The 23,352-nt window shown below is 39.8% G+C and overlaps 2 protein-coding genes across 8 annotated transcripts in view; both read left to right on the forward strand.

The window, feature by feature from the left end:
- The window catches only part of CMSS1 (cms1 ribosomal small subunit homolog), a 255,582-nt gene extending 244,909 nt beyond the window's left edge, over positions 1-10,673 (forward strand). For all 7 annotated transcript variants that reach the window (XM_075105448.1, XM_075105417.1, XM_075105438.1 and 4 more), the window contains 6 exons: positions 2,127-2,186; positions 2,874-2,976; positions 4,360-4,420; positions 5,302-5,389; positions 6,942-7,030; positions 10,403-10,673. In XM_075105448.1, coding sequence (XP_074961549.1) covers positions 2,127-2,186; positions 2,874-2,976; positions 4,360-4,420; positions 5,302-5,389; positions 6,942-7,030; positions 10,403-10,486 — 485 coding nt within the window. In that variant the 3' untranslated portion in view covers positions 10,487-10,673. The remainder of the gene's footprint in view (positions 1-2,126; positions 2,187-2,873; positions 2,977-4,359; positions 4,421-5,301; positions 5,390-6,941; positions 7,031-10,402) is intronic.
- Positions 10,674-11,675: 1,002 nt separating this feature from the next.
- On the forward strand, positions 11,676-22,269 carry LOC142062668 (cell cycle control protein 50C-like). Its single transcript, XM_075105394.1, has 7 exons — positions 11,676-12,006; positions 12,838-12,948; positions 14,189-14,290; positions 15,652-15,742; positions 17,966-18,103; positions 19,648-19,857; positions 20,920-22,269. Exons 1-7 carry the CDS (start codon positions 11,794-11,796, stop codon positions 21,105-21,107), a joined length of 1,053 nt encoding a protein of 350 aa, XP_074961495.1. The 5' UTR covers positions 11,676-11,793; the 3' UTR covers positions 21,108-22,269.
- The last annotated feature ends 1,083 nt before the right edge of the window (positions 22,270-23,352 follow it).

Here is a 23,352-nt window from a genome sequence, read left to right on the forward strand (position 1 = left end):
AAATGGCCTGGTAACTAACCTGCATAAATCTTTGATACTACTCGAATTTAGTGACCTGTGCCCAATATAGGAGCCTTCTAGCCCAGCAGTGGCTTCTCTTTTTTAATGTTTAAGCCTGTCTTTCTAGATAAAGATGCTCTTCCTTAACATCCGTGGTATTAGGTTGACCCTTCTTTATTTCTATGGGGCAGGTTCAGCTTTCTTGTTGAATCGAGAAAACCTGGAGAAGTCCCATATGCTTTTAAAAGCTTGTGTTACATATTTTTAGACCTTTAGGGTTTTTTAGCAAATAATCAATTACTTTGGTTTATTTCTTGTTAAAAGAGCCCTTTGGGCTAGTGAAGTGACCCATTTCCATATGGATTGGCACTTGGTTTGGATGCAGATATTTTTTCTTTCTTTTTGTGCTGGGAGTTGGAGGCTTAGAGTGCCAAGGAGTTTATGAACTTCTACAGCTGTCAAGTCATTCATGTCAAAGCACTGAGCAAATAACAAGCGACTACTTGAAGTTGTTTGTTCTTGTTAACTGACACAGTGCAGAAGGTCAGGTTTGTAGTCAGCATGGTCTCTTGCTGCAGTCTGGAGCTATGTGTTTTTTCCTCCCTTTCTGAAACTTCCATTTAAAATTGTTGTTAATATTCCGGTGTTGCTGGAGTGTTGGAGAAAAGTGAGTGACTGAAGCTCATGTCTTTTAGAATCCACCTTTCGAATTGTTCAGTCATTAATGAGACATTGTGTTCAGAAGAGCAAAACAACAGCAAAGATATGTTGCCACTGGGAGGAAAGGACTGTGGTGGGTGTGAAGAGCTCTCCTGTTACCACCAAATCCTTATGGAAGGGCAGCCCCTGCCCTTCCCTACTAGCATCAAGTGCATCTTTTAAACATGATTTTTAAAGTAAGTCAGCTGCTGATCCTTAAGTTGTACCCATTTGGAGCTCAAGTCCCAGTAAATGTCAGTCTCTGGATTTAATAAAAGGGATCAGTGCAAAATAAAAGTTTTTAGCAAGACAACACCCGTTAAATAGAAAATACAGTGATGGAGAGTGGCTCTGCTCAAGAAAATACACAGGCAGGACTTCAGCCAGCCATCAGCTACAAACCAAGTTTGTCACACTGTCTGTTCCAATGGAAATCATGGAGTGACACTGCCAGCATTAGCACAATGCACCATCCATGTGAACTTGAATAACGTCTGTAAGGAAACCTCCTTAATTTAGCTAAATATATCAGCAAACATCTCATTCCACAGACAGGCACCCTGAGGTGCTGTGCTTCATGCAGAATGATGACAAATATGTGGGTCCCTGAAGACAGAGTTGTTAATGCTCTGCGGGAGCATATTGTTCCATCAGGCAAAGGACCCTTAACAACGTTGGCAGGTTTTCAGACCATCTAATTTTAATCACCATTTTAAGAACTTAGACTTTCTATATAGACACTGGAGAAAGGAAAGGCCTTCCAGAGAACCTGTTAGGACCTTGTCTTTCTTCATTGCCTCTATATGAAGCTTAAAGATAAATGGCACATCTGCCACAGAGTGCTTTTAAGACTTACTAGTTAACAGAGTGACCAGGTGAAAGACAGGCAGTCAGTGGGAAATCAATGAAGAGAAAGGCATTGAAATGCAGTGTAGGCGTTACCATTAGGGTCGATACAGTTAGGTAGATTACCACAATATGAAAGGCCAGAAAGAAAAACAAGACTTATTGACGGGTAGACTATGGGTGATCTACAAATGTATTCCATCGTAAGTAGATTGGAGGAACAGTCCAGCAGGTTCACTATAAGGCTTTTGGCTAAGACCTTTGATTGGTTGTAGCAAGGACATAGAAAAACTTTGTGATCGCACCTGTGCAGCCTTCTCTTCGGGATTTTTCATGATTTGAGAAAAGAAAGGAATTGCAATTTTGTTGAGAGATACTACCTTCATTGATTTATCCAATATAAAGCATCTTGTACATGAGGTATGCATCAATCTTTCTTTCACAAATGGTAATTTATTGGTGACGGATTTTAACACAGTTGTGATTTCGTCAATATAACTAGTGGTTATGCTGCAAATATATTTGCTCCTTTTGCTGTTAAAAATAGATGAACAAATTTTTTTTTTCCTTTACATTTTCAGATTCCTGTTTTTTGCCAGCCAATGATCTCACCCACAGTTTTTCTTCATACCTGAAGGAAAGTGAGTTAAAATGTTGAATGAAAGTTATATGAAAAACATTGTTAATGCAATATTATTGCAGTTTTTACCTACACCTCCCAGTATTCTTAGTTATGAAATATTAATAACTTTAAGGTGTTTTCTTTTTCTTTTTTTCATGACAGGTCTTGTTTTCCTGGCTCTTTCTTACTTTATCACTTTTTTGAATAAAAATGTTTGAGGATTTCTTTTAATTGCTAGGGGTTATTTATCAGTAATTTATTGTAGCTTCCTAAGTATGTGTACGTATTATCTTACAGTAAAAATCCTGCAGCTGTCTGCTCACATGGACCAAGAGAATTTTTATTCTCTTATATCTATTTATATAGAACTTCTGGTCTGGTAAATGTATCTTTTCAATTGGTTTTCTCTGATACAGATTACCATATGTGGCAAATTAAGTCAATGGGCTTGTCACAACCTGTTGATTTTTAATGCTTATCTAATTTGTTCATTTATGTGATATTTCTGTCTTCTACTTTTTGGGGCATTTTGTTTTCCAGTTTCTCAGCCATGACTAAATGTAAAAATGTTGCCAGAGATCCAGACCTCATAGGAGTCAGCATGTGTGTTCTTGCTGCTGACTACCATTCATCATGTACTCTTGTAATTTAAAGTTGTGGCATGTAGTACTTTCTCTGTGTGTGTACACGGCCTTTTTCATTGCAGTCTGTCCTAAGTGGGCAAAACTCCGTAAAAACCATGAGGAGAAGAAGTCAGTGGTGATGCTGGTTATCTGCAGTTCTGCCCTTCGTTCCTTGGAACTCATCAAGTATGTCGATAGCAATGTTATGTTGAGGTTGGCAGTCAGTCAGAGGTTTTGTCCTGGAACCGCAGACATAAAGGCAAAACTGGGACACTGTCCTCTGCTAGCCAACAAATTCACTGACTCAAACTGATGCAATATCCCTTGCTTCTTTATACTGTGGGAGTGTGGTGTTTGGTTTTAGGCTGAAGTAACGGTACTTCAGTTGCATGGAAGTACTATTTTTGTTAAAAACCAAAAATAAAGTGTAACCCATTTGTGGGAAACATGCAACATACTATACTTGGGAACAGACTAAACCCATAAAGCATCATGATCCACCCCTAGAAATCGTGACTTTGCACCAAAGGCAGTGAGGGCATAGCTTTCCAGGGCCTCAGGTGCCAATGCGTGCATCTGGCCTGGGTGCCTCCAGGTCTGTGTCCATGTTCTCAGCTGGCTCAGGCTGGCAAAACTGCTGTGCAGACATAACGATTTTCAGTGTTCCCTGTCTTAATTTTTTCCCTTCTCTATCTGCCCCTTTCTCATTCCAGAAGTCATGATGACTTTGATGAATTAATGTATACCTCACAAATTTCATGGTTGTCTTTTGTCTTGACCCCATTTCCTGTGAGTATCTGTCAGTGAGATGGAGAGTTGGGAAGTTTGACTCCACAGAAGCATAGATATGGCAGATGTGCATATAATGCTTAGCCCTTGCATGCAGATACTGCCACCTGAGACTTAGGTGGTTTATATGTATACGCGTATATAAACCTTCAGCTTTGCACAAGAGAAAATTGAAAATTTGGTGCACTGCAAAAAACACTCAGAGAAAGCTGTCTTAAATGACATTCAGTAAATACTGATTATGATGTCTCCTGCTTGATTAACACAGAACATAGAGTTATTACTGTGTCTCAAAATGGAGTGTCAGATTTCTGACAAATGTGTTTTGGTTAACTGGAATTTGGGCAATCTGTGCAGTAAAGACTGTGAAATGTAGATTGGTCCGTACACAGATCTTTCCTTTTGTGCATGCACACACATGTTCATTCATGCCTGTATCTCAGTAACTGAGATATTTTTGAATTAGAATTTGGTGATTAGTCAGTTTTGAACAAAGTTGCTGTGAAAGCACAGGCCATAATTATTAAATATTATCTGAAAAGCTATCTAAACAATATTGCCCCCTACTGATATCTGCTATTGTGTTTGTCGAGTTGGTGATCACTGTTGATCAAGTAGCAAACAAGAACGTACATAATGTTCAAAGCACAAGCAGGGGTCACTGGGGGACTGTGTATCTCAAGCATATTGAGAAATGCCAGTTACTTTTGCTTTCCTCCTGTGTGGTCTTAATCCCAGCCCTGATGCTTGCATTCCCTTTTTCAATTTTTTTGTTGCTAGGTCAATGACAGCATTTAAAGGAGACTGCAGAGTTCTCAAGTTGTTTGCAAAGCACATAAAGGTAAGAGAGCTGCAAGGGAATTTTGATAGAGCAACTACACAACTAACTAGTGTCGTACCATTTTCTTTTTAAAGCATTTAGCAATAGTGCCTTTCATGTAGTGTTCATATAATGTTCCTTTCTTGAGGTAATGCTTCCTTTGATAACCCATTGTTGCAGTTTGAGGAATCTAGCCAAATACCATCTCCAATAGCTCTGGTGCAATCCTATGCAGACTATAGATGCTTACGCACGTGCTATGTTTTAAAGATGTTCCACATTCCTGTGAGATGCTCGTTCAAATTGCTTTTGCCTGTTTAAATAGAAGGCTCACACACATATGTTTGTAGAAGCAAACTGTACCGGCACCCACATTTGCATTCTGCCGGTTGGATGCCTGGACACCCAATATCCATACCTGTTGGAAAGTGAAAATTATGGGGATGTTGGAAGTGATGAGTGGACGTTTGGCCTTTGATATAAGTACTATCAAACACACAAATGTCGCTTGCTTTATTTCACCCTTTTCCAGTGTCTTAATCTTGAAGGAGTTTAGAGCTAATTCAGCTTTGTCAGTTCTCCAGATATTTTGAGATAATTTCTTTAAATGCTGAAGGAAGCATACTGTTCTCACCTCCAAAAATAGTCGGTGCAATAGCAGATTTTCAAAGTTGAAAATGACTGAACTTCTAGAGAAGTGTAATGCCCAGCTGCCTGTTATATTTCTTAAACTTTCTCCCAGATACATCAGTTTGACGGTTTGAAAGATGAATAGTATTTATTACTTGATGGTATTCTAGAAAGAGATACTATGAGATCTTTAATTTATTTCCAGCTCTTTGAGAAGAAATTTTAAAACAATCATGGTTTAACTGTGGTTTGTCTTTCTCTCTTCAAATCAGATAAAAGAACAAATTAATATGTTGGAGAAGGGCATGTTCCACATCGGGGTTGGAACTCCTGGGAGAGTAAAAGCACTAGTGGAGCAAGGTAAGAGAACAAGGAGGCTTTCCTCCATAGGTATCTTAGACTTGGTCTCGTGAGAAGCGAGACTTCAGTTGTTTTGGAAGGTTGACATGAATCTGTGGATTTGGGTACTAAACTGTAGAGTTCTGTTTATCCACTTCTCCTATGTCAGTCAAAATGAGGTCAAGATTCTAGAGGTTGGTCTTTATGATCACTTTAAGCTGGCATAAATCAGCGTTACCAGAGGAAGGCAGAGTAGTACTTCCCCCTGCCCCAGTCAGTGCCCGCTTATTTCCTCTTCCTGCTTCTTGTGCTAGCCCAAGAGTCTGGCAGCTCAGTGAACTGATCACATTTAGAACAGATCCCAATTAAAACAAAACCACTGTGCACACAAAATCAGGTAATGAGCAGGCAGAGATGGGGACGACTTCTTTTGGCCGGAATACTGATTTATGCTGGAAACTAAACACTGCAAGTAAATCAAAAGGAAATAACGGCAGAAGTCATTGTATCATATGTCGCTGAGCTCAGTGTAAACTTTTGTGAGGGGTGGACGAAAGATCTTGCTGATTTGATTTTATTTCTGATTTGCCTGTAACAAAATTAGTTACTCTGTATAGATCTCCTTTTCCCAAATTTTGACCAATTTTACATAATAAACATTGTGTACACAACGAAAAACAACAAAATGACAAGAGGGTAAGGTGATTCTTTCCATTCCTCTTTCTAAACAGTGCTTGGCTCTGACTGTGGTTTCTTGGTCAGGGGCTGGCTGTGGATTGGGACTCTACCGTTCCTTCCAAAAGGGTACAGGAGTATCATAATTTTGTTGCTTCCTGTGCCCTCCACGAACATTAAATTGTTACTGCTCAGCACGTCAGCACGTTGCCGTGTTAGGTGGAGGCAGGGACACAAGGTGTATCACCTTATCCTAAGACCTGGTCCTTTTTTGACACCTTAGTATTGCAGTGCCAGGTCACTAGAGAATGGAGAGGAGTCAAAACTGATATGAAAGATTGTGGGCATCATTTAGAAGACCATGGAAAAACAGGGGAACAACTGGAGGTCTGGTTCAGAAAGGACCTTTTTCATCTTTCTCCACCATTTATGTGGAGGATAAAGGAATTCTTCAGCAGCACCACTGACCTGACTCACATTTACATAGCATGCAGTCCTGTAAATTGCTGAACACTGTCAGATCCCATTAACACGAGTTTTCAGGCTAGCGTCCCTGTAACTTACCAGCTCCTCATCAGCTGTGGAAATTCAACTCCTGTGGTTTCATCAAGAGGAAGCTTGAGGAATTATTTTCTGGCAGGATGTTAGCTCTTGACAAGCCTGGCAACAGTAGTTGTTCTGCTTTTGTGTTTATCTTCCAAAAAGGCATGGGATTATGCGGTTAAGGGAGTTTGCAGTGTCAGTCTATTACTTTTCCAACCAGCAAATGTAGTACTTAAGTGTTCAAAGATTAGTTTCCTTGGAAACAGACAGCAAAAGATGTTAAAAGCCAAAAAAAAACATTTTGATAAGCACATGTCATATTATCTTGGTAGTAAAATTTATGTTGCCTTTTTAGATGGCCTGTGCTTGAACTCCACAAAATATATGATTCTGGATTGGAACTGGAGAGATCAGAAACTGAGGAGAATGATGGATATCCCTGAGGTATTGTATAAGCACCTGTATAGATTATATTCTGTATATTTGTTACTTTTGATTCTAGTGCCCAGATCTTGGTCAGTAAGGTTTTCTTTCTGTAAAGCTGACTTCAGCGGTCTAGAAACACAAAGGAGTCAACATTTGACTCATAAGTCTTCACTCACAGGCCTCAAAATTACCTCCTGAGGAAATTTTTTTTCTTTTTTGTTGCAAGTCACAGTTGTGACTTCTACAGCTGGGCTGTGAATTTCTCCTCTTCATGCTAGATGATTGTTCTACCTGTTCCTGGGAAGTTCTCAGTAAGAGGACTTTGTGCAAAAGTTTCCTCAAAAGCTAAATAAAACTTTGGAGAAGCATTTATTTGTCTCCATCTCAGAGTAAGGTGATTTCTTATGTGTAAATCTACAGACAGTTTGGTTTTGGGGTTTGGGCTGGGTTTTTTTCTGTTTGTTTTTTAATTTGGCAAGAGGTAGGGTACAAATTATGTACAGCCGTCCATCATCTGTAGACTCCTTTTAAGATAATTCCCCATTCTTTTCCATTCTGTAATCCAGCTTTCACATTTATTGCTGTGACAAAGCAGGTTTACCATATGCTGTGGGGTATCAGCTGGTATTTAGCCAGCAGAGAGTGAAAGAGGCAGATTCTTCCACCAGTTGTCGTTAGAAAGCTCCCAATTTCCTGCACAGTGTTTCCATTTCTTTGCACATTTAGAGAAAGCCAGTATGCAGAATCACCAGGAAAAATGACTTTTTCTGTATATAGACATTAAGCTGTTTCATGAGTGAAGCAAATTATCAGTCATTAATCCTTCTCTGCAGTTGTCTATGTATTTGAATATGCTGTATTTTACAGTCCCACGTACCCAAAGATACATGTTCCTAATAATCTTTGAAAAAGCTCCCTGAAAAAAATTCATAGCAGAAGTGAAGTAGCAAAGAAACCAGCTCTGCTTTTTGAGGCAAAAAGGCTCCCTCTTGTGGTAAATACATAAGGCTTTTTGGTATGGTGCTTGCACTTAACTGTAAGTTTTTTTAAAGAACAGAGAACATGAATTCACAGCTATACTAGCACAAGACAGTAGTACAAAAGGTGCTGGTTGCAGTGGGATGGATTTTTTAGTCAGCTGAAGTAAATATACATGCGGTAGACTATAGGTGATACACCTCAAAAAGCCTGAAAATTATGTTGCTAATATTTGGTTTTGGGCTATTGCAAACCTGAACTACTACTTTCAGCTCACGGTAGGTAATATCACATCATTTCTGCATGTCTGTCTAGGAATATAGGCCAAAAGTTGTGACTCCAGCTGTATTTTATTAAGGGAAAAACTGAAGGTGGTCTTAACATCAAAATGTTAAGGCTTAGTTCAAGTTAAAACCAAGTAAGTTTGTTACACCTTCATATATAGTGTTATGTGTGATTACAGACTAGTGAATATGCAATTACAGAAGAGTCTTCAAGCGTGCGCTTGTCTTGGGTAACACAACATACAGAAAGATTTTTGACATCTTGAGCTATGTAAGTGGAGCATTAAAAGATACCCAAATAATCAAATAATGTTTTTGAGATCAAGTATCTTAACAGAGTAGAAATCAATAGGATTTTCTGGCAACTTGCATACTTGAAATATGGAATACAGTCTTAGTGAGCAGAGGATCTTACTCCCCTGCTTGTATAAAAATTTTCAGATGCATGCCAAGTTTAGTAATAACTCTGCTCAAAGGAGAGAGGAATTATACTACCAACAACATGATTTAGAGAACTGGCAGTTAGATGTACTAATTTTTTTCAACCTGTGTTAATTGTGGAGGCAAAATTGTGCCCTTAAAATTGGAAAAGAGGCATACTGACACTGATCCAAACCTCACTGTCAATAATTTCTTTGCATAGTTAATGTGCTCCTTTGCTACATTTCATTGTAATTACACCAGAAAGCAAGAACAGCTGGAAGCACATGAACTTTTTGTCCATGCTTAGAAAATAGCTTCATTTTAAAGGTGCGAACTAGTTGATGGTTTTGTATTAATCTCATATTCAGTGGAGAATTATGTACACAGTGGTATATTCTGATAAATATATGAATTTAAAAACGTATTAATCTTCCCAAATGGCAACCATGTATCCCATCATATTCACATGACGGATGGCACCCTGACACAGTGCTCTTTCAGATGCCTCAACATTTCGTTAGTTAATGGTCTTGGATTTTTTTCTCTATGTATCTTACTCCATTCATCCCAAACAGTGGAGAGAAAGGAATAAAAAGAAAGCTCACAAAGAAACCAGCAGTGGGGTAAATGACTTTACAAGACACTGTCTTGGCATGCTTGATTTATACTGAAGTGTAAACGTTTAAATAAAAATTGATTGTATGCGTTCTGATCTGATGAAAGGACAGGCTTCCCGCTTTGAAATCTTTGTGTATAGAGGTTAATGGCAGTACAAACCTGTCTCAACTCCTCAAATTACTTGTTTGTAAGACTCAAATGGAGTTTTTTCAACAAAAAAACAATATTGTGTTGTCTGCAAAGAATACAAATACTGAGTCTTGAGTAAGTTTGAAAATACAGAAAGTTTAAGTTTCAGGTTTCCTGAAAGTAGAAAGGTTTGTAAGAAATGGACTTGCAATAGAAAGACAACTGTTTCACCCTCATGTAGCACATCCAGCATGGAATAAAGACTGGTCAGACTTCCTTACATCATTTATTCCTGTACAAAGTGGAGAGTGTAATCCTGAGAGAAAACTTGCAATTAAGTTATTTCTAAGTGGGAAGAGGGAGCTATAAGGAAACTCTGGACTAACTGTGATGACAGACAATCTTGTATTCTTGCTGAAATAGGTAGTCAATATTTACTCCCAAGTACGTTTGTCTTTTATCTTTAGATAAGGAATTAACTGCAGCCATATCCATGTTATAAACCAAAGTACTTTGCATGCAGCACATGTAGACTTGACCTTTATGCTCGCTTTCATTCAGGTGTCTCAGACACAGACAACATTGTGGCTCTTGCAGCGCAGTACCGTCCTTGATGGGTACTTGATACCCATTGACACTCTGGAAAGTCCTGCAGGGATTTTGCAGCCCAGGGTGGACCTCTTGCTGTGGCATGCTTTATTAACTCCATATTGATGACAACTTAGCTCTAGTCCTGTTAGAAGGGACTGCACAAGCTGTAGATGTACTTTAGGATCACAAAGCGAATGTTAGATATTTTACAAAGTGGAAACATTGTAGAGCTCAGGGCTTTGTATGGGAACCTATGCTTTAATTTCTAGTCCTATAGTGAAGTGCCTGAGTAAATAAATAATGGTATTTAGCTAAAACATTATCAATAACTTTGATGCTTTCTTTGATTTTTTTTTTTTTCCTTCAGATAAAGAAAGAAACAATGGACCTACTGGAGATGTGTATTATAAAGCTGTGCAGAGAGGGCTCTGTGAAGCTGGGACTCTTTTAATAATTTTACCACCAGGGAAGTTGTTTGCAGCTGCATTTTACTATTAGCCTGTCTGTAATTGGCAAGTGATTAATGGGCGATGGAATTAAGAATGTTGACTTTTCAGAGGCCTATCAATACAGAAAGAATGCACATTGCAACTTTTTCAGAGTTTCCTTTTAATAATAAAACAGAAGTTTTGTATGCAGTTTTACTGTGATTTTTATTGCAGGAGCTATGTGTTATTGAATTTAGAGGTACATTGCATTTACCTGCTAGATTTAGTACAATGTCACTTTCAAGACTTTGAAGATGAACAAACTTGGGTGTGAAAGTCTTTGTTCAGTTCAGTTCTCTGTTATCGCCCTCTGCTGTCCCAAAGGAGACCTTTACTTCTCTCATGAGAGTGATAATTTAGTTCTTGCCTTAGAGGATCTTTGAAAATGTTGTATGAATTTCAGTAATTTGTCAAAAAGGTATTTTTCACCCATCTGTTCTAGAGCTGGCCAAGTTTATCTGTATATTGAGACTTTATTTTGGTTAAACTGTTGAAGTGTGCAAAAATATTCTTCTGTTTGTCCATTTAAATTAAAAGGCAATGATCTCTGGGTGATTATTCTGTCATTATGGATGGGTGCATTTTTTTTCCAGAGGGCAAGATGGAATAGAGGTGAGAAAATCATGAGCATCTTGGAAAGCCATTGGTCCGAACCAGATGATTTGAGAATGAGGTGCCCTTTGTAAAGGACACATAACCTTTTTACAACTTTAAATTGCATCCGAATCAATAGCAACGAATGTAGTAGGTTAAGGAAATTGATCTGGTCTTCCAAAGCAATGTTTTCTGTCTAGTCCCATCTCAGCACCTGCAGTCCTCCCCGGTGGCATCCAGTGCAATTGGAGTAGAGCTCCTTTCATTGTATGCCATGCCTGTTAGCTGGGCAGCTATGGAAGTGAAGGGAGAAGAAATAATGCATCTGAGATTACACAGAAATTCGAGTACAGCCAGCAGTATCCCTGCAAATGAATAAGACATAACAAATCCTACTGAATTGTGGGGCAGGAAAAAGCATATAACTAAGCTTTTCCAGGCGGCATGAGCTGGACACCCTGACCAAAGTGCACAATCGTTTGATTGGTACAAGCTGATCATGGGGATCCAGGCACAAATGTAGTAAATGAGGAAGAGAGAGATCTAGTTAATAAGTAATTCCTGGCTGTAATGCAAGTTTGAGCAAACAATACAGTCTTCCAACAGTAAGGGCAGTATCTCGGCTTAAACACTCGCCAGCACAAGTATATTATTCCTTCCTCTCACCAAGGGGAAAATGAAAAACAATACAAGTTTTCTTCCTCAAGAAGGACAGGCACGTCCTTCCAGATGTCCGGATAACAGTGCATTCAAACAACAGAAGCTACCAGGTTGGAAGCCCCAGCTTACCATTGCGACTGTGCTCTCCAGCTTCTTCCTTACAGGCGCGTTCTGCCTTTCTGTGGGAGTCTGCCTCATACTGTCCACAAACAGCGTCAGAGAAATCCAGGTTTGTTTGCAAGTGGTGTTCTTAGATATTCTATGAAGAAGAAAATAGGCTACGTTTGGAGGGAAAAGGCTTTGAATTTTTGCTTCTGATAAAGATGATAGCAATGGCTTCATGCCTTGGACATGTGTCCAGCAGCCAGTATTCCTGTGAAAATCCTCAGAGGTAGTTGTTCACCATTAAAAGGACGAGCACTGGGTGGTTAACTGGGTGGTAACATCTGAAATGTGGATGGTAATTACTCCTAGTGGCTGGTAATATCTGAAATGTTGTCATTATTTTCTGGGTTTCTGAAGGGAAATAAACTAATCCCTTTGATAGTGTTTGGTACTAGAAGAACATACATGTTTGTGGGGCAAAATCTTAAAATGCAGGGAGCCCTGATGTTTAAATGCCTCCTGGAGGCAAGGTCGGTTAGACCTGTGGTGGTGTTAATAGACTCCTGGTTGGAGCCCATGCTGAGCACTACATCCAGGCTGTTCAAGAGGGGTGGGCCATAATGCATGTGGGGATTTGTCAAGCATTACTTGGTCAGCCAGACCAAGCTGCAGAAGTGTTCTTCGCTCAGCACTCCTTTGCCGAGGAGCAGATGTAGAGGTTCTGGAACAGTCATCAAAAGGCTCTAAAACAACTTTAAACGAGGGATTAAATTTGTGAATGTTCATTGAAGCCAAGTCCTGATTCTCTGCCTCTGTCGAATTTTAACAATGTTTTTGGCAGTCGAGAGTCACTTAGAAGAGAACTGCTCTGAGAAGTCTTGGAGCTAAAACACTAACCTTTTCCTATGTGCATGTCCTTTATTACAATATTTCTGCTTGTTCACTTCTCTGACAGATTGATTATTCAGATAAATGCTCAGGTTGTTCAAAGCTCCGTGAAAATTCCTCTAATTGGAATAAAGAGTGCCATTGTTCTGTTAATTTCACGCTAAAGGAAGATATATTGGTAAGCAGATGCAAGAAATCAACTCAAGTTGCTTAGTATCTCCTGTTACTTATATCCCTGTACGATAAAATACACTAATTCTGCTCTGTAGATCTCCTGACTAAATTTTCTTTTACTTTTTAAAAACATTAAATACTCAAAATTTTACACTTTTGCCTTTGCTGTTCATTTTGGTACACATTAAAAATAATCAAGATCAGGCTACCTCTGTCTTTGGTTGGGAGATATCCAAGGAGAAGATGGGGATGGAGGAAATGCTGTTTGACTGTAGAGGTGACTTCTCTCTGTACCTCTCTCTTTGAGTCAGTGGCAAACCCTTGCCCTTGGCCTGGGGTTAGTTGTTACTGCACTGCTAAGCTCTCAAATGAGAAGGAAATCTGAAGCTCTGACCACTTGTCATAAGTAAACCTTTTCTACAAGGGTTATGCTGTTAATCCCCAAGGTCCTTGAAATAGTTCAAGTCTAGCAATGTCATTCTACAGTTTCATTTGGGAAAGTATCCTTCATTTCCTGTCCTAAACTACTGGGTTGTGTTGCTGAGACTGTTAAAATGCTTCATGTTCCACCAAAAAGATCTTATGCTTAGTACTGCGTAAATGAGCCCTTAAAACTACAGTGCCATTTAAATTATAAAGTCACTTTAGGGTTCTTCAGTATTGAAGAGGCTGTTTAAATGCTCTGTAATTCTCAAGATTACAGTGGTGTTTGAGATGAGAAGTTTATTTAACTGAATAATGGGGTTTTTAATAGTTCAGTAATCCTCTTGCTTGCTTGCATTTGCCTGCCTAGCATTCTTCTTTTAATTACAGGTCTAAACTTTCCAAAGGGTTCAAATAATTGATGAGAGACAGCCTTATTTTTCAAAAAAATCAGAAGGAAGTTTTTTCCGCACCTTCTTTTATGGAAAATGAGTGTCTGTCGCCACAAAATTATTCATTGTCGTTACAGGTTCATGGCAAGCCATGCTATCTTAAGTAAAATAATACTCAGGCATTTTTATTGTAGATTTCATTTGGTGATTTAAAGTATGTTTAATTTGGTGCCAAAATACTAAACCTTTCAGTTGGGGTAAAGAGTTGGTTTCTAGTCAGTGTCCGTGGAAGTAATTCCTTAGAGTGTAGTTACCAACAGTTAAATATGAATTGAGTACTCTCTTCCCCTCTCTTTTTTAGCAAGTAATAGGATTTCTCTTTGTCTACATGAACTCACCTCATAGAAGGGATTTATCCTTGAATTCTAGGGTGATGTTTTTATGTACTACGGCCTGCAAAACTTCTATCAAAACCACCGTCGATATGTGATATCAAGAAGCGACGCACAATTGTTGGGTCAAAATGTAAATGTAAGTTTTCTTCTTTATATTATGAGATCATCAGTATTCCCATCAGGTGCATCTTTGACCATATGGAGAGCTAACTAGGCATAACTGTAAGTGTGTTAAGATGGCTCCAGGGAATAATCAGGAGGTACAGGTTTTCAGCGTTGGGTCTCTGCTTTTATGATTGTTAGGGCCATTATGTCTAATAAGGTACTAAAAGACGAAGATTGAGGGGTTGAATAAAAGATGTCAGCCCAGTGTTGCAATTCTCAAACCTGCACCTTGTAGGGTTGCTGATTAAAAATACATTGTCTTTCTCAGTCGTCTTAGCCAGAAATGTTTTAAGCTGTGCTTTCATGATAGGGTTAGGGAATTAAGTTATTCTAAGTCTTTCATTTTGCCATCTGGCTTTGGAAGTGGACAGGAGCAGGAAAAGGTTTATGGTGAAACAGGTGATCGTGTAGTATTCTGAAGTATGCAACTTAAGAGGTCTAAAGAGGAGGCTAGACAGCATTACCTGCAGCAGGCCTGCATAAGGAAATTGGAGAATGCAATCGTTGCATTCAGGTTTTTTACTTACAAATCTAAAACATGTTTTCTTTGGCTAAAAGTAGCATTTCTTAACATACACACAGTCGACACACTGTCCTCTCAGCACATCATATGATGATTGTGCCATAATAATCTGTTCTTTCTATAAAATGCTTCTCGTAACTCTCAAGACATTTTCCCCATACATCTGCTTCTCCAGGTGTCCAGTTAGCTTGTTTGTTTGCATCCAGGTGCAACCACTTTTGGCTTTTGTGCCAATCAGATACACAGCTTATTAGAGTTATTTGAAGATGTTTCCGTGTTTAAACCTGAAGATTTATAGTTTCTCATGAACTGGGAAAGAAGAGATGTGATAAATTTGAGACGGGCTTTTGGTTTTCATGCTGTGTCTTTGTACATCACGATTTCCCCACACACACCTGCAGTAATGTTGCTAACTGCATCTGCTGTTCTCCACCACTGAAGTAGTCCAGGCCAAAATTAAAAAGAAAGAAAAATAAGATGTGCTAGGGTAAGCCAGGTCTTCACTGGAACATTTTAAATTGTAGCAATGTTAAAATAGCAAATCCCCAAATGATTTTTTGTAGTCTGGAGTTTGCAAGTCCACAGCATAATTTGGTGAAGACCTTAAGTTTACTTTCCATGATACGGAAGGTGTTCCTCAACTACAAACCCGTTCATTTGGATGTACCTCTAATGTGACCAAAAGGTACTGGAGACTTAATTATGCAGTGGCTTTTCAGAAGAAGGAATGGGAAGAGAACATGAACACCAGCAAACCAAAACAAAACCCCCAAGTTCCGTGCCTGATTGTTCTGTGACCTTGAATGCAGATTCAGAAGAGCTCCTGTGCACCCTTCACCACCTACCGAAATGGGACACCCATGGCTCCATGCGGTGCTATTGCCAACAGCATGTTCAATGGTAAGTAGGTACCTTCCACATCTGCTGCCTAATTTCCACTTGAATCTATTCCGTTACCCCAATCCAGCTGAGTTTGGATATTGCAGGATCTCTGTCTTTCTCCCACAAAAGGTTTTGTTTGGCAGTGCTTTCGTGGTGAATATGGGCTCTGCTGCCTACTGTTCAGTGACTTGCCCCTCATTTTGCAACTGAGAAAGATTTTTCATTTACTAAGGCCCTCTTCAATGTGAATATACAAGAGGACTGTGGAATTGAGTCCCTGGTGAAATAAGGAATGATGATACAACAGATTTAGTGTATTTCCTTGCTAAAAAAATACATTCTTGTACAGCGATGGGAGAGACCAGATTCTGCCTTCCCACAGTGGTGTGCTTAGAAGGAAGTGACGTGTTCTTCACATTGGTTTGGACCTTTGGTTCTATGTGGTTGCATTTTGTTCTTTGAATGCTGGAAGCATCCATAGTCTTACTCAATTTGATCCGAGGTTTGATCTTGTTTATAGTGAGCATAATCTGCATATGAGTACAATTTGGCTACAACCTAGAGGGCTCCTAGTCATAAATACTGGCAGATTTCAGAATGGATTTCTTTGGAAAGAAAGGAGACAAAAAACTTCTACAGAATTGTCTCCCCTACCCCACCCTTTTCGTCTGTGTCCCCCTCCTCATTTTTTTTTTACCTGTTCCATGCAGCAGTTTTTGGCAATGCAACAGCTGTTTTCAAGCAACTGAGCCACCCACACCAGAAGACTTGTGGAGGGCAGCTGCATTCAGTAACTTCTAGATGCATTCGATTTTCATCTGCACCCACCTGCTCCCCTGGAAGTCTGATTTATTGGACTGGGCTCAGACCTAGGCCAGCAGAGCTACCTGCATGCAGCCCACTCTGTTCTGGAGCCCTGGCTGCAGGACAGAACACTCCTGCAGAGAGTTAGAGACAGTAAGATTTTAAAATGCTGAGGGTGAACCCCCCAGTGTCTGCCATTGCATCTGTCCTTAGTGACCAGTGTGATGAAATGTTCCAGCTGCTGGTGATGTGGAGCAAGGGGGCAATGGCTGAATCCCCGCACTGGTAGCTCATTTCTGTCCCTCTGCTGTGAAAGAGGGTGCTTCCTGTTCACTCTTGATGGTTTAGCTGGTTGTCTAACTGCTCTGTAATCTTGTTTTGTAAAATGAGGAAGATGGCCAACTTCCTGTGATGCGAAAGGTTTTTAACCCAAGCTAGCAGGTAAGGGAACAGTCAGACAAGCAGTGTAAGCTGGCAGAGCTCAGAGAATTGCAACTCTTGTTAATAAACCAGTGACAAACAGCTGGGGATGTAGTGGGGCACAGAATGATCACTTACTCAGAAGAGTGCATCTGAGCTTTAAGGAGCTGTGGGAACACAGGTTTTGAGGCAGGGTGAAAAAAGGTATGTTTTCATTGATGCTCGTGCTGTTGAGTTGTGTTTTTCATATTTCCTAAAAGGCAGCCTCTCCCCATCTGTATCATTGAACTATTCCCGCCCATCATCTCATTGGCCGCCTAGGTGTTTACATCAATGTTAGTGAGGCCGCAAATGTTTTTGCCTTATGTTAAACTAATATGAGGAGGAAAATCTCACGGATAAAAACAAATGCTTTTTGCCCAGCAAAACAGGATGGCACAGCTAAGCACAATTTTAACTAAACGTTTTTTGATTTAAGGAAGTGTTTATGTCCAAGTTCGTAGACAAGGTCTAACTAGCATAAAACTAAAGCAAAATTTTCTCCAAAGAATCATGGATTGCCTTGACGATGATTGAATCTCTCCCCTGTTCCCTGAAGACACGTTTTATATAACAAAGCAATTTGTTCGGAACAACTGTCAAAGAAATTCTAGGGAAAGCTAACTAGGAGAATAACTTCTGTAACTAGCTAGAGAGCTCCAAAAGTGATTTGTGAAGAAGGTAGTTACGGAGGAGTTGATGGGCACAAGATTCCTGCACATATTTCTACACAGGGATTCAATAGGATTATTGTTCAGAGCATGTTCAGTCTTTAAAACTTCACAAGTTCTAAGGTTCTAGAAGCCTAATTATTCTTGTGGAGTATACAGAGCTCTGTACACAGTCATGCTGAAGCCTTTCCTAGGGTTTTTTTTTTGTTTTCTGTTAATTTGAGAGTGTCTCAGTTTTTGTTAATCATGCTAGCCACTAGAACAACTGTCTTTTACTCATACATATTGCTTCTTGTATTCCCTGCAGATACCATTGATCTTTTTTACAATCTTAACTCATCTGTTATTCAAGTACCACTGCTGAGGACTGGAAACAGTTGGTGGACAGATAAAAATGTGAAATTTCGCAATCCAAAATCATACAATCTCTCTTCTGCATTTGCAGGTAAGAATGGTTCTGCTGGTCTTCCTTATTTTTGAATGGCTTCCCTCCTTCCCCATGTGTGGAGGCCTCCCATTCTGAGATGGGAATCGCCTTTGGGAGAACTACCTCCCAAAAGTGGTAGGAGAAGCAGCTTTAGAGGGTGACTGAGAGCAGAGGCCAGATTTAGCCAAAATATCTGTCCTGGCTTTGGCTGGGGTAGAGTTAAATTTCTTCCTAGTAGCTGGTATAGTGCTGTGTTTTGGATTTAGTATAAGAATAATGTTGATAACACACCAGTGTTTTAGTTGTTGCTAAGCAGTGCTTACACTAGTCAAGGAATTTTCAGCTTCCCATGCTCTTCCAGGTGCACAAGAAGCTGGGAAGGGGACACAGCTGGGACAGTTGGTCCCAGCTGGCCAAAGGGATATTCCATACCATATGGCATCATGCTTAGTACATAAGCTGGGGGGGAGTTGGCCAGGGGGTGCTAATTGCTGCTTAGGGGCCTGGCTGGGCATCAGTCTGCAGGTGGTGAGCAATTGCATCATGAATCACTTGCTTTGTATAGTCTATTATTATTATTGTTATTTTACTTTATTTTATTTCAATTATTAAACTGTTCTTATCTCAACCTGTGGGTTTTATCACTTTTACTCTTCTGATTCTCTCCCCCATCCCACCAGGGAGGAGTGAGCGAGCAGCTCTGTGGTGCTGAGTTGCTGGCTGGGCTAAACCACAACATATCACTTGCTTTTTTTCCACTACCCGTAGAAATTGGGAGAAAGTGGTTTTGGAAGACTGAAGTTAGCCCACATCCACACCCTTCTGTGTAGTTTATTAAAGCACTTTATCTATACAGAGAAAGCAAGGAAACAGTAATTTTCTTTTTTTCTACTGAAAACGCCTCCAAAGGAGAATTGCATTGTCCCATCTTTCCTTCTTAGGCAGATGCTTACGCAGTTGTGAGCCAAGTGAAGCTGCCATCTTCACTAGTTCTTTCAAACGGCTGTTTGCTAGGACTGTTTACTTGTTACAGTTAATCTATATTGAAGTGGGACTAAAAATTCCCTGTTCTGGATCAAGGCAGTCCTAGGCTGGATGCAATATGTGAGAGTTAATTATCTAAGTAGCTTTCATATGGCAAATTCTAAATACCATAGGCTGTGCCATTACACTGCAAAAATGTGCCTACAGGCATAAATTAGTATATAAAAATAAAGGCAAGTTCCTCATTACAGAGGGTACATTGCTTGCTGAAGAGGCAAGAATCCAGAATAAACAGTGTTTTCATTTGTGCAAGTCACTTTGTTTTTCCTGCGCTTAATGTTTTTAATGTGTAGCAAGCCCTGGCTACCGTTCAGCTCTGTTCGTTCAGGTTTGAGGTGAATGAAGATGCTTGGGTGAAAAGCGTTATCTAGCATATATGATTTTTCAATACTGGACAGAGTCTTGTGTCTCTCTCATATCTTGTATTCTGCGTCGGTTGTGAGTAGGCCCAGAAGTTAGTAACCAACCACTGTTTTTACTGACAGTATGTCTTTCCTGGCTTCTTTCTTCTTCACCAGGGACAGCAAGACCTCCTTACTGGCAGAAACCAGTATATTTGTTAGACGAGGAAGATGAAAGGAACAATGGTTATATAAATGATGACTTCATTATCTGGATGCGAGTGTCAGCCTTTGCTACATTCAGAAATCTTTACCGTCGTGTCAGCCGGATAAGGCAGTTTGCAGATGGCCTCCCAGCAGGGAACTACACTTTTCGTATTTCCTATAGTATCCTTTCATATCATCCAAGACACTCCTTAACTATTAGATAGTTGCAACAAGACGGAAGTGCATAGGAATTGTACAGTAAATGGGCAAAGAAACCAAGCAAAACACCCCAAACTAAATCACCATGAAAAGACCTCGTTTTGAGAGTGATGAGGCAGTACAAGTGGATTTTCTTTAGCCTGTTTAGATGGAGTTAAGACATGTGACTCAAATGGCAGGATGTCACTTTTGATTTGACTTCTGAAGGGGCTACTTCTGGCTGGAGACAGCACGTGGGAGCTCTACATAAAGGGTAAAACTGAAGAGTGGGAACCTGAGGAGGTGGTTGAAGATGTTGTTTTAGATGAAATATTTAATAGTGGCCTAATCAGGTGCATAGACACCCTTACTGGGGTGCAAGATGTGCCAGAGGCATCCACACCATTGTGAGCTATGCAGGATGCTTGTGTCAGCAGAGCCCTCTGGCGGATTTGGGCCTCGCACTGACAGGAACTTTTGTGCTGGTGAAAATGCACTTTCATGCTGAACAGTGTGAACTTTGCTAACTAAAGCACTTGTTTTGTCAGCATGAGTTATTTCAAGGTGACTATAAATGCCTCTTCTCTCTCAGCCAATAGAGCTGTGATTTTAAATGTTGTAGCACAGTCCTATTTGGAAAGCTTCCACATGGAGAGGTGAAAGGTAAAATCATCTAACTTTCTGGGCAGACAATATATTAGGTAGAGGTGAGCGCTCCCCCTAAGTGAGAAGCTCATTTTCCACTGAGTTTTCATAGCAGTAATTAATTAAAAATAAATGCAGTAGCGGTTACATAGATTACAAATCTGAAATTTTTAATGTAAAAAAAAAGACTAGTTCCATGTTCACAGAGACTGTATTTAAAATAACTGCGTTTCTTAGCATCAGCTGCTACTGTGTTTTTGGACTCAGAATAGCAGAGACATCACAGATCAGGAATTTTTGTAGCAAATGCAGATCTCCAGACCCTTTTTGGATTTATACTTTTTCTCCTCCTGGAAATAATGTAAACTTTGTTAGTGAAACCTTAACATCCTCTATCAGATTTCCCTGTTACCAAATTCAAGGGGCGGAAGCATGTGATTCTTTCAACTGTGGTATGGAGTGGAGGAAATAACCCATTCCTGGGAATTGCCTACGTGGTTTCTGGCACAGCAGCAACCCTGACAGGTTTTGTCATAACTGCCATCCACTTGAAGCTCAGAAAAAAGAAAACATACTTTCAGAAGTAATAAGGTTCCCTGGCTCTATGAACAAAGGCAAAGGTGTGCTGTGAATGAAGAACATGCAGCACAGACGTTTCATGCTTTTCCCTGAGCTCTGGATCTGTTGCAGTAACAGATCTGGTGAATGTAAGCAAATTGAGGGGCAGTGTTATTCCATCATCCAAACCCAAGCTTACCCGAGGCTGCATTTTTATTGATGTATGTGTGCTCCTAAGTTTGTTTCCTAGGAAACTTGTAGTGAGATGAGCTTCAAACAACAGATAGCATAGTGGGTTAGAATTGCAATGGCAAAGAAATTATAGGATACCAATATCTGGTCAGAAGTAAGGGTCCATATTAATTTCTTACTCAGCCCTTAATTCAGACAATATTTATCTTGACTTAAATGGAGCTGTGGATGGGTAAAAAATGAGGTCTTGATACAACAAAAAGCTTGAGCAGGTAGAACTTGGTGCTAAAGTCTGTTTGTGGGCCATATGCGTGGGCTGAATGGCTTGGCTAAGTTTCTGTATAGCTTTTTTTCAGCTATCCTGAAAAAGCAACGAACTTCACGCAGCATATTCGTCACAGTCTGATGCTTGATTTATGATTGAATACAGGGCATTTTTTAGGAGTTTGAATTTTCTTTCAACCCACTTTATTGGTTTTATCTAGGTACTGCCACTAACCTGCAAAGCTAGAGGGCGTCAAAATGCTGATTTATGTTTTTAATTTATGGTCTAATACAAAGCTTAAATTAAAAACTCCTTTAGTCCTAAACATTTTAGCAGAAGCATCTACTTAATGCAACTGTTAGGCCACAATTGCACTTCTACCCTACCCCACCCTTCCGCGCAAAAGTTCACAGACTCTTATGTGACATGAAATGTCTCTTCCCCATTCAAGCCCCCATTTCTGTGGTGTGGTGACCTATTGTCAATAGAAAACAAAGCCTCAGAGATTCTGTGAACTTAATTTTCAGAAAGAAAACAAAGCAGATCATGAATATAGGCTTATCAATTTTCATGTTTTGTGTTCAAAATTTTACACGTTAAGGAGTTATTTCCAATTTCTTACAAACTGTAGAAACTGAAGAATTTAGGTCAAGTATACGATGGTACACATGAAATTTTTAAAATACTTTTTCTGTTGCAAAAGTGCAAATGGAATAAAATACTTGAATTCCTTTGGTAAGTATTCTGTGTGCCTTACCTCCTGTTCCCCTAAAAAAGCCTCCACGCTAAAACAAGAAAGAAATCACCGACTAGAGCAGGAGAAGAGAGGCTGCGTGCCACTGTCAAGGACACCCATGTCTGCTTTTAAAAGTGTCTAAGGCACTTTGGAACTTGTGACCTTTGACAGATGGCCTTTGGTGAATCTGACTGCAGCCACAGAAGGTACTGTTTCTTTAATCTCTGCTTCATAGTTGTGCCGTGAGCAGCAGAAGGGGTGCTGCTCAAGTTCACAGCCCAGCCTGTTAGTACAGTCTCGCTCCATCGACAGTTTATGCTGGCCTGCTGGGCTAAGGTGTGTGTCCCCATCTGCTTTTCCTGGTCAGGGCTGGTCACCTCGATCAGAAAACTGTAGAAACGGGGTTCCAGTATTTCAAACCCTTGCATCTAAATCTGTCAGGAGCTGTGGGAAAACCCTACCTCTCAATGGACTGGACAAGACAGAGCATGAAGCAGTACATTTAGAAATGCTTAAACTCATTAATCTAAATCACTTTTAACAATGAGGTGTGCTCCTAAACTTTTAAGTCCTTTTGAAACTGTAATCCCTTGCAGCCCTCTGGAAAGCCCTGATGGAAGTTGCTGCCAAAGCTAAACTTAGGATTTCTGGCTCTAAACAGACCACAGGAGCCTCTTCCCTTTTCTCTTTTTTTTGTTTTTTTTTTCCTTTTGGTTTTTTTTAAATCCTCCAAGAAACTGACTTTCAGGAAATTACATGTCACCTGGGTGGTTAAGTCGCAGTACAGTTGTCACTGATTTTATTTCTTCATGAAGTATCTGGTAAAAATGTTAGTAAAAGGAGACTGAATAATGAGGTATATATTTCAGTGAGTCAGTGTCTACCAGAAAAAAAAAAACTTACTTAGAAAACACAGTGTAGCAAGCAGTGCCTGCAATTTGCCCATTATCTCCCAGAGGTTTGTGCAAGAACCTCTTCTCTTGAAATGTACATTGTCTTCAAACCTCTCCACAGGGGAAACCTGTCTTCAAACAAATCTTCCTTTTTCTATTATTCCACAAGTTGTCCAAGTCTTCATTTA

This window comes from Phalacrocorax aristotelis, chromosome 1, assembly GCF_949628215.1.
Source record: "Phalacrocorax aristotelis chromosome 1, bGulAri2.1, whole genome shotgun sequence".
In the NCBI taxonomy this organism is placed as follows: Eukaryota; Metazoa; Chordata; class Aves; order Suliformes; family Phalacrocoracidae; genus Phalacrocorax; species Phalacrocorax aristotelis.